The following is a 15,276-nucleotide window of genomic DNA, read 5'->3' as shown; positions in this document are numbered from 1 at the left end:
TGTTTTATAAGTAAATTCCTTTGTATCATTTTTATTAGATTCCACATATAAGTGATACCATATATTTGTCTCATCACTGTGGGTTTGTTTGGTTTTGTTTTTCCCTTTTTAGGGCCGCACTAGCGCATGTGGAGGTTCCAGGCTAGGGGTCGAATTGGAGCTACAGCTGCCGGCCTACACCACAGCCACAGCCACACCAGATCCGAGCCAGGTCTGCAACCTACATCACAGCTCACGGCAACGCCGGATCCTTAATCCACCGAGCGAGGCCAGGGATCAGACCCGCAACCTCATGGTTCCTGGTCGGATTCATTAACCACTGAGCCACGACGGGAACTCCCCACTGTTGCTTTTGAATGGGAGATACTGTAGCCTGACTCCAAGATGATTGGTTGGGAGGAAAGCTCCAGGAGGCGATAGAGACGAAAGTCAGCCGTCAGACCGCTGTCTTTGGGAGGAGAGGGAGTGGGATCCGGTGTCCGAGGGGAGGGGCTGGCCCAGGATCAAGGGTGATTCTTAAATCTCTCCGGAAGGGGCCGCGGCAGCCGACGGGTCTGGTAAGGGGCGCCTGTAGAGCCTCTCTTCAGCCTGCTCCTCTCCTCGCGGTGAAATTGAGCTGACAGGCAGCGAGAGGGCGGAGGTGGGGGCGTTTGCGGAAATCGGGGAGGGTGGCAATGGTCCAGGGCTCAGAGAACGAGAACGACGACGACGGGCACTGCGGGCAGCGGTGAAGGCTCTCCTGGGTTAGTGCTCAGGAGTTGGAGATGAAGCCAGTCAGCACTGGCCGTGCTGTTCTCTGTAGCCACATTCAGCTTCTGGAGCACAGTGGCAGCGGCGCAGAGCCAGGCTGCAACAGGTTGGAGTTTTGTCCCCCGCTTGTCATGGAGGAAGGAGGGGCAGGCACGTTGTGCATGTTTCAAGGGAGTGGTGATACTGACGGCAAGAGCGTCTAAGCTGGATAAGCAAGGACGAGAGAACGGGAGTGGTAAAGCATTGAAAGGTGTCTGCAGTCAGCAGGTTAAAGTTCCCAGTTTAAAAATGGTTGAAGTAGGCAGGCATAACGGGAGAAGAGGCTGTTTGAAGTTGAGACTAGGGAGACGCTGTGGTTCTTGCTAATGACCAGGCCTAGGGAATCCCTAGGGAGTGGGTGGTTGAGATGGGGTACAGGGCTAGGGCTTTGGAAGTTAGCTGGTAAAGGAACTGAAAACCCAGGGCCCTGGGCTAATCATCTACCTGACTATTGAAATCACGAAGGATCTTGGCAGGATTAGTCGAGGGACTGTGGACAAGTGTTTTGGCTTTTGGGGCCTGAGCCTCATCTCTTAAAAGGGATAATCATGGTTCCTACCTCCCTGGGTTGTTGTAAGAATTAAATAAGACAAATTTATCTCAGAATCTCAGATGCTTAGTACAACATCCACCTCTTAACACACACTCAATAACAACACATTTTAAAGTTAAGCAAGAACACATTTTAAACGTATACAAGTAGTAGGAATATCTGCTGCTTTTGAGAACCTTCTCCTACTACATTTCAGTTATTTGCCTGCATTTCTTTTATCTTTTGTCTTTTTGTTGTTGTTGTTGTTGCTATTTCTTGGGCCGTTCCCGCGGCATATGGAGGTTCCCAGGCTAGGGGTCTAATCGGAGCTGCAGCCGCCGGCCTACGCCAGAGCCACAGCAACGAGGGATCCAAGCCGCGTCTGCAACCTACACCACAGCTCACGGCAACGCCGGATCCTTAACCCACAGAGCAAGGGCAGAGACCGAACCCGCAACCTCATGGTTCCTAGTCGGATTCATTAACCACTGCGCCACGACAGGAACTCCTGCATTTCTTTTAAAAGTATTGTTTCTGTTATTTCTTACTAACAGGAGTGCCAGTAAAGGAGGTTGAAATGTGTCGAGAAGGCTTGTCTGACATAGCTCTGAGCAGCCCCAGTGAACAGGCTGCACACTTACTCATGGAAAGAAGTACAGTCTTGAGGAAACTGGAATTTGGGGATCCCAAGCAAGAGTCACAAAGAGATCTGAGCCACAGCCTCCAGAAAGAATTTCCCCAGGTATTCCAAAATTAGCTAGGTAATTGCATAGGAGGCAGAGCCGTTGTAAAACACACTTGTTCGTTTAAGCCTTCATATATTAAAGTGTCAGGAAGTTGGGTTTTTAAGTTTTGTTAGTGTGGGTAAGGGCTGAATTTATACCACATTGATCAGTTCCGCAGAATGGAAAGTTTAGCAGTTTAGGTTAGTTAACTGTTAAGTCTGTCTTTTCTTATGCTCTAGTCTCCAAGCAAGAACATCCGTCAAAGTTAAGAGAAGGTTAGGACATGCACATGTGGTGGCTGATACAGCAAAGGGCCTCCGTGAGGCTAATCCAGAATGGGCCGAACTACAGTAACCACACAGACTCCTAACCAAGGAAGCCAGTTTTGACAGCATTTAAGAATATGGGCGTGCGGTTTGGATGGCCTCCTCTGCCCCTCGTTAGCCGTATGTTCCTTTTTGAGCCTCCATTTCCTCACCTGCAAAGTCTGGGAGCCACGCAGCTGCTCCAGGAGATGGTCCTGAAAATGAGGTCACATAAATGTGAAGCTCTAGAAGAGCTTCTCCCGCCTTAATTAGCGTGATTGTGACTAATTCTTGAGCACTTACCACGTGCCAGGCTTCGTGGTGGCGGATGGAGAAACAAAGTGAAATCAGATAGGACCTGGACTTGCAGGGATGAAGGAGAGAAAGAAACCCGGGCTGTAACTCAGTGTGGAAGGCTCTTTGGTAAAGGGAGGCACGGAAGTTAGGAAAACTCAGGGGATGAGCCGGGATGGGTAGAAAAGGCTCCAGAGGAGGTGCCATTGAGTGGTGCCTTGAAAGCCGAGTCGGTGTTAGCTGGGTGAAGAGAGGGGAAAGCCATTTCTGGCAGAGGAGACAGTGTCTCGTACGTACTGGTTCCTGTGAGTCAATGCTGAGAAATGTCCCTGAGATAGTTTCAGAAAGGACATCGCAGGGAGAATCTCTTTTGCTAAGCCAGGGAGTGTGGACTCAGCACCCAGCAATGTTTCTGGAGCATACTAGAGGTATAAAAATACTTTGGATGTACACAGTTTCGTTGCAGAAGGTCTTGAGAGTCCCTGAATGATTTTACAAGGAGTGTAACATGATCTGACTTGTGTTTTAGAAAAATCACTTTGGCCACAGCAAGGGATAGATCGGATCGCGGCCAGATTGGAAGCAGGGATTTCAGGGGGTGTTAAGTAACAGTCAATTAAAGAATGACCAAAAAGCAAGGCTCGGAGTGTAAATAGGAAGTGAGTTATAAAGGAGATGGAATCGATAAAACAAATTGGACATAGTGAAGGCGAAGTCTTAGATGACCCCCAAGGCGAGCTGCCGAGTCACGGTTAAGTCATAGTTTTAGCACTAACAGAAAGAATTCCAACAGATACCACACAGGTTTTTTGTTGTTGTAAAGTATAACTCAGAAATGTATGTCACATTCCCAGTTATATTCTGTTCAAGCCATTTTGTAATTTACCTGAGCGTAACCAGTAGTCACTTTTTTGGTAGAAATTGACAAACTGATTCTAAAATTGACCTTTGAAAAAGAGCAAGTTAAAAGATACATACTTCCTGCTTTTAAGACTTAGCATAAAGCTGCAGGAATCAAGAAAGTACAGTCCTGGTGTAAAGGTAGCTATCTCAGTCAATAGGACAGGATGAAGAGTCCACAACTAGACCCATATCTATGTGGTCAGTTGATTTTCAACTCAGGTCCCAAGGCAGTTTAACAGGAAAAGCATAAACTTTTCAACAAACAATGCAGGAACAATTATATAGACATATGCCAAAAACAAACACAAAACCCTCAGTTCTGTTGACGTCCCCTTTCCTGTTGGTAAAGGAGGGATTCCCTCTAAATATCATAAGATAACCAAACACACGACACCCAGCGTTGGACGCAGATGCGACAGGTGGTTTATTAGTCAGATAGGCTCACAGCCCAGGGGAGGATTCTGCCTGCCGTGCAGCGCCTCAAGGGGTGGTTCTCAGGAAGGCAGTGAACTCGCAGAGTGCGAGACAGATCATCGTGACAGCAGGATGAGGTGCCCCTGGTTCCCATGGGAGGCTGTGACTGCTTCCTTTAAAAAATTCCATGAGGAGGAGTTCCCGTCATGGCGCAGTGGTTAACGAATCCGACTGGGAACCACGAGGTTTCGGGTTCGATCCCTGGCCTTGCTCAGTGGGTTAAGGTTCCGGCGTTGCTGTGAGCTGTGGTGTAGGTTGCAGATGTGGCTCGGCTCCCGCGTGGCTGTGGCTGTGGCATAGGCCTGCAGCTACAGCTCCGATTTGACCCCTAGCCTGGGAACCTCCATATGCTGTGGGAGCGGCCCAAAGAAATAGCAAAAAGACAAAAAAAAAAAAAAAAAAATTCCGTGAGTTCCCACTGTGGCTCAGTGGAAATGAATCTGACTAGCATCCGTGAGGATGCAGGTTCCATCCCTGGCCTCTCTCAGTGGGTTAAAGATCCAGCATCGCCATGAGCTGTGGTGTAGGTTGCAGACGTGGCTCTGATCCTCCATTGCGGGGGCTGTGGCGTCGGCCGGCAGCTACAGCTCCCATTTGACCCCTAGCCTGGGAACCTGCATATGCCCCGGGTGCGGCCCTAAAAAGACCAAAAAAAAAAAAAAAATTTCCATGAGTTGGCAGGGAAATACAACCCATTAGGCTGAGGAGTGGGTGGAATATAGTTGGTCTAGCTAGGTGGGGAATCTTTCCTGTTGGAGGGGGCGCATATCTGGCCAAGGCAGGAGAACTCGTGGTCAGGCTTTTGGTGCCCCGTGAGGTACAAGGGTGTCAATGTGGCACGTGAAATTGTAGGCCTTACGATACGCTTATCCTATGCCATATACAAAAGTTAACTCAAAATGGTTCATAGATTTTGTAGGAGATAAAATTTACAGAAGAAAATCTTAGTGGTCTTGGGTTTGGCAAGATTTTTATAAGATAGGAAAAACACAAAGAATTAAAAAATTAGACTTCATAAAAATTCAGAACATTTGCTTTTCAGAAGATAAAAATGAAAGAGCATCCCACAGACTGGGAGATAATATTTTAAAACTATATATATATCCAACAAAAGCTTTGTATCTAAATTATATAAATAACTCTTATAACTCAACAATAACACATATAGCCAAATAAAAAACTGGACAAAAGACTTAAACAGAGGCTGTACCGAAAAAAATATGCAAATGGTTAATAAACCCATGAAAAGATGCTTAACTTCATTTGGCACTAGGAAGGTGGTGTTAAGTAACAATTAATTAAAGAATGACCAAAAATCACAATGAAATATTACTGTAAACACACTGGAGGGGCAAAATCAAGACCCGGAGTTCCTTGGTGGCCCAGTGGGTTAAGGAGCTGGTATTGTCACTGCTGTGGCTCTGGTTACTACCAGAGGTGTGGGGTCAAGCCCTGGCCTGGGAACTTTGCATGCTGTGGGCATGGCCAAAACGGGGGGGTGGGGGAGAAAAGATTAACCGTATCAAGTGTTGGTGACAATGTGAGGTACCTGGAATTCTCATACGCTACTGGTGAGAGTGTAAAATGATACCACCACTTTGGACACTAATTCAGCACTGCCTTAAAGAGTTATACATACACCTGGGAACATACCAAGAGAAATGAAAGCATGCGTCCACGTAAAGACTTATCCATGTCATAGCAACCTTAATTGTAATAGCCCTTAACTAGAATCAACTCAGATGTTCATCAACAGGTATCCACAGAAGGGAATATTACTTGGGAGTGAAAATGGACAGGAGTTCCCTGGTGGCTCTGTGGGTTGAGGATTCAGAGTTGTCTCTGCTGTGGTGTGTGTTCGATCCCTGGCTTGGGAACTTCTGCATGCCGTGGGTATGGCCAAAAAAAAAAAAAAAAAAGAATAAATATGCAATGAAATGGATAAATATCAAAATAATTACCTGAGTGAAATAAGCCGGACCAAAAAGAATACATAGTCTAAAATTCTAATTATATGAAGTAGTAAAAAATGTAAACGAACATGTAACACGGGCAGATTAGTGGCTGCGTGGGGACAGGGTTAGGGAGAGAATGAGTCATCAGGAGGCGCAGGGAACCTGTGAAGGTGACCAGTACTTTCAGTGTCTTGATTCTGGAGTTGTTATCGTGGATCATACATGTGACAAAAATGGTGCACTGCAACTATGTGCAGTTTATCGTATATCACGTACACCTTAAAAACCTTCTTAAAAAATACTTTTCAAAGATCTTGTTATTATGAAATGTAACTGGTTAAAATTTCACTGCCTCCCTAGTTATATTTTCCTAGGCTGATGTTGAATTAACCTGTGCGTGAAGTTGATCATCAGAGTCGTTCCAGCCAAAGTGGGGCCACATACGATGACCTGGAAGTCCAGGGACTTTTGCAAGGCCTGATCTGTGTTCTAATGACGTTTCACTTACATTTATTTTTATTTTGTTGATTTTCTAACTTAAGACAGCCATATGGTAGAAAAGGATTCAGGCAGCATAAAATTGAGTGAAAAATGAGTTACTGACTCACCCCACATCCTCAGTCCCATGCTCCTCAGCTACCACTGCCCACAGTTTTTATTCTTCCTTCTGGGAAATCTCCATCCTCTTAAAATACAAATTGTATTCATTATGCATATTGTTTTCACTTTCTGTATTCGCGTATATAGATTCGCCTTGGGCTTTTTGACAGTTTATATATTCTTTTAAATGGATGTATCGGAATTTATTTAACCACTTTATTGTTGGATGGGGCGAAGGACAAAGGAATGATATTTAGTGCCAGGAATAATCCAAGTTTTTTAAAAAGCTTACTTTATTGTGGACTATAACAACATATATGCAGGAAATGATAAAACTTTAAAAATACAGTTTGACAAGTAGTTACAGAGCAAACACCCTGTAACCACTGCTCCTGTTGGGAACACGACACTGCCGACTCTCTAGAAGCTTCCTTTTCCGATCGCAACCCTCTTCCTCCCCATGGCGGCATACATCCCTAAATAATAGATGTACAGTAGTTTAGTTTTGTCTGTTTTTGAAGATTACATACAAGGAATGAGCTTTGGGAATTGCTTTTTTGCAAAACATTCTGTTTGTATTATTTATTTTGATCAGCTTGTCATTGCTGTATATTATCCCACTGTGTGAATACATGGCATGAGTCTGTCCGTTCTGTGTTGATATGGGTTGTTTCCAACTTACATCTATTATGAATGTATTATAATCTATCAATTATGCTGCTGCGAATACTCATTCAATATGTGCATTCATTCGTGTAGGGTTAATACCTAGGAGTGGATTCAGGGGGTGCAGAGTGTGAAGAGCTTCAGCTTTACCCCGTGATATCAAACTGTCTTCTTCAGTAGTGGCACCAGCTCATACTGGCACCAGTTGTGCATGAGACTGCCTTTGCTCTCATCACTCGTCAGACTTACATTTTGGCTGTGCTATTATTGGTGTGTAATAATATTTCAGGTTGTTTTTAGCTAGCATCTCCCTGATGGCTAATGATTTTAGGATGATTAGTTTTCATTTGGATTTTCCTTTCTTGTTAGCACTTGTTCAGGTATTTTGTCCATTTAAAATTTGAGTTGTCTGTCTTTTTCTTACCCAATTAGTAGGAAGTCTCCACATGTTCTGATTGCAAGTCTTCTACTGATTATGCATGTCACAAATACTTTCTTCCCCACCCTGTGGCTTGTCTTGTTAATATTCTTAATAGGGGCTCTTAATGAATGGAAGTTCTTAAATTTAATGTAGTTCAGTGTATCAGTCATTTGTTTTATTGTTAGTGTTTTTCTGTCCTGTTTGAGAAGTCTTTGCCTTCTGGGATTTTGATTTTTTGGTTGCCTTGAATGTACAAATCCATTTAGGAGGAATTGACTATCTTAGAATATTGATATTATCTATGATCTTGGACGATCTCTCCATTTGTTTTTATTTTTTGGAGGGCCACGCCCACAGCATGTGGAAGTTCCTGGGCCTGGGATTGAACCCGTTCCACAGCCGCAACCCGAGCTGCTGCAGTGTTAATGCCAGACCCTTAACCTGCTGTGTCACAAGCGAACTTCTCACCATCTATTTTTTAATATATATGTAATGTTTTATAATTTTTCCTACAAAATCTTGCCCTTTTTAGTTATATTTAGTGCTAGTTACCTCATATTTGTGGATGTTTTTAATAGTAAATGCTATATATTTTTAAGAATTTAATTTTCTAATTATCTATTGCTAGTATTAAAAATGTAATTATTTTATATATTGACTATACCTAGCAATGTTGCTAAAATTTCTTATTCATTTTCATAACTTATTTGAAGAAGTTCCCTTCATGGCTCATCAGTTAATGAACCCAACTAATATCCATGAGGACGCGGGTTAGATCCCTGGCCTTGCTCAGTGGGCTAAGGATCCAGCATACTTGTGAACTGTGGTGTAGGTCGCAGACATGGCTCGGATCCTATGTTGCTGTGGCTGTGGTGTAGACTGGCAGCTACAGCTCCGATTCAACCCCCAGTCTGGGAACCTCCATGTGCCTCAGGTGTGGCCTTAAAAAGACAAAAGAAAAAAAAAAAAAGCCACAGAAAAACTTATTTGAGGATTTTAAATGTTTTCTAGGAGTTCCCGTCGTGACACAGCAGAAACGAATCCAACTAGGATCTGTGAGGTTGTGGGTTCGATCCCTGGCCTTACTCAGTGGGTTAAGGACCTGGCGTTGCCATGAGCTGTGGTGTAGGTCACAGATGTGACTCAGATCTGGTGTGGCTGTGGCTGTGGTGCAGGCCAGCAGCTGTAGCTTGGATTGGACCCCTAGCCTGGGAACCTCCATAAGCTGAGGATGCGGCCCTAAAAGGACAAAAGACAAAAAAAAAAGGAAAAAAAGTTTTCTACTTGTACAGTCATATCTGAGAAGAGTGATACTTTTGTTTCTTTCTTTTCAGTCTTTATTCCTTTTAATTCTTTTGCTTATCTGACTAGGCTAGGATCTGTAGTATTATCTTGAATAGCAGATATACTTGTTAATGACGGCGAGGAGAAAGTAGTCAGCGATGCATTAGTATGGCGTTTGATGAAGGTTGTAGGGGTTTGGGGATGTTTTGGCCACGCCTGCAGCATACAGAAGTTCCCCGGTTCAGGATTGAACCTGTGCCACAGCTGTTACCAGAGCCGCAGCAGTAACAATGCCAGATACTCACCCTGCTGAGCCACAAGGGAACTCCTGTGTTTTTTTCTTTCTTTTTTTTTGTCTTTTGTCTTTTTAGGGCCGCTCCTGTGGCGTATGGAGGTTCCCAGGCTAAGGGATATAATCGGAGCTACAGCTGCTGGCCTGCACCACAGCCACAGCAACGCTGGATCCCGGCCAGGTTTGCGACCTACACCACAGCTCATGGCAACGCCGGATCGTTAACCCACTGAGCAAGACCAGGGATCGAACCTGCAACCTCATCATGGTTCCTAGTCGGATTCGTTTCCGCTGCGCCACAACGGGAACTCCTGTTTTTCTTTTTTTAATGATACCTTTTATCAGGTTAAGAAAGTTCTCTTGTTTCTAGTTTGTTCAAAGCTTTTATTAGGAATTAATGTTACACTTATAAAATGTTTCTGTAGCCATTGAGACAATGAAATAAGTTAGAATTTTTATCTGTTAATGTGATAATTTCATTGATTAATTTTTCTAATGTTAAACCTATCTTGCATTCCTGGAATAAATCAAGCTTGTTCATAATATATTATCCTAGCTATCACTATATTCAGTTTGATAAATTTTTATTTAAGTTTTTGTAATCTGTGTTTGAGTCATGTTGTCCTGTGATATTTCTTTTTGTAATTATGTTTGCCAAGTTTTACTATCAAGGACTGTGTAGCCAGTGTTAGCCAACTTTTTTTTCATTATTGCCCCCATAATGCGACTTTAGATAATTTTTCCTATCACTCTCCCATAAAATTTTAATAGTACTGATATAAATAATTCTATTTATGTACTGTAGGCATCTGCACTTTGTACTTAAAAGGGTAAGATTTCCCCCCCAGGAATGATCGTAGGTCCTCTCTTGCGGACAGTATTGTCTTGTCGAGATTACATTCCGTGGTCTGGCTTCATAAAATGGACTGGACTGTGCTCCTTCTTTTTCAACTTTTCTAAAATTTAAATGACTTTTTCTTTTCACGAAGTTGCTTGATATGATTTTCACCTGTTTCTTGGTACTATTTAGGAGAAATTTGAACAAACCTACCAGCCTCTGCAAAGGGAGCAGCAGAGGCATCAAGGACCTGCACATCAGTCTAGAAAACATTTGCGCGAGGTGGGGAAAATTACGGTTTTTTACTTAGTAATAGTAGCCAATTACAAGCCCACTTTTACCACGGAAGTATGTTGTTTGAACATTTTAAAATGTGCAAATCCATGCTGCAAAAATATCAGTGGTACTTCAAAGTATTATAAACATAGTACAAATATTTGGGGAGAAGAAAGAATTAATCACCTGTTTAACACAAGAGCTGATTTTTACTGAATGTATCAAAATTTAAACCATCAATGTATGTCAGGAACTGGACAGCACATACTTTTCAAGTATATTTGGAGCTGCTTTTGGCACATTTTAAAAAATTTAATTAATTCTCTTTGAGGAATTTATTTTTTGATCTGTGGAAATGTTATTAAGAGCTAGATCCAGTGAATAAAATATTTACAGAGAATTTAACAATGGGAGGTAACCCCAAATAAGTATATATGGATGGAACTATATATCAATCATGGTGTTATTTTCAATAGCAAAAATTGGAAACTACCAAAGTGTTGAAATGATTATATAAATCATGCTGTGTCCACTGGAACATTCTATAGCCTTTAGAAATTATTGTTATAAAATCTGGACAGCAGTGTGGAAGAATGTTCCTTGTATAATGTTAAAGGAGAAGCCCAGAGAGAAACTTGTACGTGTATTGGGATTATAGCTGTGTAAAAAAATGTGTGTAAGTGAAAAATACTTCAAGGAAATATATCGGTAAGCTGAAACTGTCTTTGTTATGTAGATAATGTTTGGTTGTTATTTTTTAGAAAAAATTGTATAATGATTATATTCGTATAAAATTAATACATATTTGGGGGATCAAAAGAAAATATAATTGAGATTGAATTTCTTAGCTTTTAAAACGCCTTGACAATGATTATGGAAAAGGAACTCTAAACATGACTTGAACCTTAATTGTGTGTGTACCTTGAAATTAAATGAAATTCCTTATATACGGGCATTTTATAAACTGTATGTAATTACCATATGAATGAGGACTATTAGCTCTCTTTCTTGCCAGATGATGATTTTCATGATTAAATTTCTATTCTTTTTTTTTTTTTTTTGGTCTTTTTAGGGCCACTTCCACAGCATATGGAGGTTCCCAGGCTGGGGGTCCAAATGGAGCTACAGCTGCTGGCCTACGCCAGAGCCACAGCAACGCCGGATCCGAGCCGCATCTGCGACCTACACCACAGCTCACGGCAACGCCGGATCCTTAACCCACTGAGCAAGGCCAGGGATCGAACCGCAACCTCTTAGTTCCCAGTCAGATTCGTTAACCGCTGTGCCACGACGGGAACTCCCGGATCCTTAACCCCCTGAGCAAGGCCAGGGATCAAAGCTGCGTCGCATGGATGCTCGTCAGATTCGTTTCCGCTGAGCCACGATGAGAGCGCCTAAATTTCTATTCTTTAAAATGATATAACCATAATCTCTTTGAACCTTGTGAAATTACATGTTTATAGGTTAAAAACAATCAACCACCACCAATTTTATGTGGTTTCACCTAATAAATGGAAGGCACACAAGTGACATGTCCTGTTTGCCGCCCTTCATTGGCTTCCAGACGTTTATAGGAAACAGCACAGTGGCCTAAGAGTCCATTTGCTTTTTGTTGGGCTTATTTCAGATGCACGATGAAGACCTAGAAAAAGATAAAACGTCTCAAAACGGCGTGGAGAGAGATTTGGAGCACGCCGCAAGGAGCCTGGGGACGGCCCGTGAGGAGATCCGCAGGCTCGCCGCCCAGGAACCGCAAGGCCAGGGGGAAGAGCAGCGCAAATTAGGTAACCGCGAGGCCGCCGGTGCCCACCGAGGCCCACCTCTGACCGGGTTCGAAGTGTGATAATCCTACTCAGGGTGGAACTGAGCGCCCTGAGAAAAACAAATCTTTTAAGAAAAACGCATAGAAGTCTGACATGCCGCCTCATTTTCTATGGTGTCTAAAAATTTGTTTTGGAAGTGTAACATGACACACCCACCCAGAAGTGCCAAACTCCTCCGTGCACACCACCCCGTGCAGGGAGTGCCTAGAGCCCCATTTCTTTTCTTTTCTTTTTTTTTTTTTTGGTCTTTTTGCTATTTCTTGGGCCGCTCCCGCGGCATATGGAGGTTCCCAGGCCAGGGGTCCAATCGGAGCTGTAGCCACCGGCCTACGCCAGAGCCACAGCAACGCAGGATCCGAGCCGCGTCTGCAACCTACACCACAGCTCACGGCAACGCCGGATCGTTAACCCACTGAGCAAGGGCAGGGACCGAACCCGCAACCTCATGGTTCCTAGTCGGATTCGTTAACCACTGCGCCACGACGGGAACTCCCGGAAGCCCCATTTTTTCTCCCTGTGTGTGCCCACTGTCTCCTCCCCAAAGCAGTGAGTATCCTAACTTTTGAGGCTATTTCTTAGTTTTGACCGCAGAGAACATGCATTCTTTCGTTTGTTTCGTTTGTTTCATTTCATTCACGTAATAGCGGTTTGTTCGTTCTGGCTGTTTGCACTCTTGCGCTTCATTGAATAAACATATCCGGTGTGTTCTCTCTGCCCGTGCGACTGTCGATAGACATTTATGCTGTTTCCAGTTGTGGGCTGTTCTGCGTTGTGTTGCTGTGAATATTCTCGTTCTCATCTGTACATAAGAACGGTGGAAAATTGGACTAATGGGTACACAACTGGCTGTGTTTGTCAAAGTTCATCGAACTACACATTTAAAAGGATGAATTTTACTGTCTGCAAATTGTACCTTGATAAACCCAATTAGAAAAAAAGGGAATTTTGGCCATGTGAGTCTGATGAGAAGCAGTCTGCTGCTAGCGATACAGAAGGAGAAAGGAAAAAGCAGGGCACCCATTCCCTTTCGCTACCCCTGGATGCAGCAGACCTCAGTCACACACCCGGGCAGCAGTGCATGGTCCATCTGGCGGGTCCCATGCTGCTTACTGAAAACTGTCCACATGGTGAATATACCCCCGGGGACTGCTGGGAAGCTGAGTTAGCAAGTCCTTCTAAAATAGCATGTGTGGAGTTCCCGTTGTGGGGCGGCGGAAGCAAATCTGAATAGAGTCCATGAGGATGCGGGTTTGATCCCTGGTCTTGCTTAGTGGGTTGGGGATCCGGCATTGGTGTAGGTTGCAGGTGCAGCTCGGATCCCGCCATTGCTGTGGCTGTGGTGGAGGCCGGCAGCTGTAGCTCCGATTCAACCCCTAGCCTGGAAATCTCCATATGCCACAGGTGTGGCCCTAAAAAGCAAAAAAGAAAAAAAAGAAAGAAAAAAGAAAATAGCACCTGTAGTGTCAGTGTGTGCCTTATGTGTTACTTCTTGAACCATCCTGGCGCTGGAGAGCCACTGCTAATCCCGTTGCACCACAGTGGGGACTCCAAGTTTACAGCTTTAAAGAGTTTTTACCTTTTAGAGATACATAGTGAAATATTTCCAGATGTGTGATATGATGTCTGGAAGATGTTTCAAAATTATACAGGCCCCTACCTCACACCTACTCGAAAATTAACTTAAAATGGACCACAGAGCTAACACATGTGAGGGTTAGAACTGTAATATGCTTAGAAGACCACATAGGAGTAAATCCTGACGGTCTGCGGTTGGGCGCGCATGTGTGAACTGTAACACCAAAAGCAAACGTGGTAAGAGAAAACCTAGTAAGTTGTACCTAATCAAAATTTAAAATTTCCGTACTTCAAAAGATGCCAACAAGAAAGTGAAAAGGCAAACCCCAGGCTGAGAAAATATTTGCAAATCATACGTTCGATATGGGACTCATATCCAGAATAGAAGTCTTACATATTCGATGATATTATTTTAAAAAGACAGCCCGATTTAAAATGGACAAAGTATTTCAGTAGAAATTTCTTTAGAGAAGGTATGTGAACGGCCAGTAGGCGTATGGAAAGATCTCGACATCCCTGCTCACTCGGAGAGTGCAGGTGAGACTGCGGTGACATCCCACTTCACACCTGCTAGTGTGGCTGTAATAAAAACGGCCGCGACAGTGCTGATAGAGTGTGGAGAAATTGGAACATTGCCGACTGGAGTGTAAAATGACGAAGACACTTTGGAAAACAATTCGGCGGCTCCTCAGGGCGCTCGCTGTAACGTGATCACGTGACCGAGCCATTCCGCTCCTAAGTGACCCGAGCAAAATGAAAATGCGTGTCCGCCAAAACTCGTATGTGAATGTTCAGAGCGCTGATGTTGACAGGAGCCAAAGCATAGAAACAATTCAAATGCCCATCATTTGGCAAATGGATAAACACAGCGCGGTACATCCATCCTGCCCAGAAAAGAGTTAACATGGAAGCCCTGACCCTGCTGTCCTTGGAAAGTCCTGCTTGTCAGCTTAGCCCCGCCTGACATCTGGGAAGGTGAATGTGGGAAGGGTCCCACCATGCCCCGGTTTATAATAGTGACTCTGTGGCTGAGCGCTTTGTGCAGATCAAGTGGCTTATGTGGAAAACCTGCTTTCCCTCTGAGAGTCTGGCACTTCGGTGCGTCCCAGGCAGAAGACGGCGTCTATGTAACCAGCCCCCAGGAAACACCTTGGGCATCGAGTCTGCAATGACTTTTCCTGGTGGACCTTTCAAATTGTCTATTTGTTGCTGGAGAAATTAAGCACATCCTATGTGACTCCAGTGGAAGTTCGTGCCTGATTTCCCTTGGCCTTTACCTCCAATATCTTTTCTATGTGATTAGGAATGCTCGTTTGTAAGATTCCCATTAGACTGTCACTTCTGGAAGATTCCTCGATTTGCTATCACAGGAGGCCTTTCAGCCATAGCATTGGTGATGAGTAGACCACAGGCGGCAAAGTGATAAAGCCTGGATTAGAGACTCAAATCCAACAGATTCCAATGCCCCATATTCCTTCCCTGGGCTATCCTATTACCCTCATACAACTCTAGAATAGTACCAAA

The 15,276-nt window shown here is 43.8% G+C and overlaps 1 protein-coding gene across 11 annotated transcripts in view; it reads left to right on the top strand.

Annotated features, from left to right (window-relative positions):
* CCDC30 (coiled-coil domain containing 30) overlaps positions 1–15,276 on the top strand; it is a 102,030-nt gene that overhangs the window by 15,809 nt on the left and 70,945 nt on the right. For 8 of the 11 annotated variants that reach the window (XM_047789509.1, XM_047789506.1, XM_047789500.1 and 5 more), the window contains 3 exons: positions 1,876–2,063; positions 10,271–10,360; positions 11,982–12,138. In XM_047789509.1, coding sequence (XP_047645465.1) covers positions 1,876–2,063; positions 10,271–10,360; positions 11,982–12,138 — 435 coding nt within the window. The remainder of the gene's footprint in view (positions 1–1,875; positions 2,064–10,270; positions 10,361–11,981; positions 12,139–15,276) is intronic. The other 3 variants (XM_047789508.1, XM_047789505.1, XM_047789511.1) reach the window with 3 other exon arrangements.

The sequence above is a fragment of the Phacochoerus africanus genome, chromosome 8 (genome assembly GCF_016906955.1).
Source record: "Phacochoerus africanus isolate WHEZ1 chromosome 8, ROS_Pafr_v1, whole genome shotgun sequence".
In the NCBI taxonomy this organism is placed as follows: Eukaryota; Metazoa; Chordata; class Mammalia; order Artiodactyla; family Suidae; genus Phacochoerus; species Phacochoerus africanus.
This window is presented reverse-complemented; position numbering and strand designations above follow the sequence as displayed.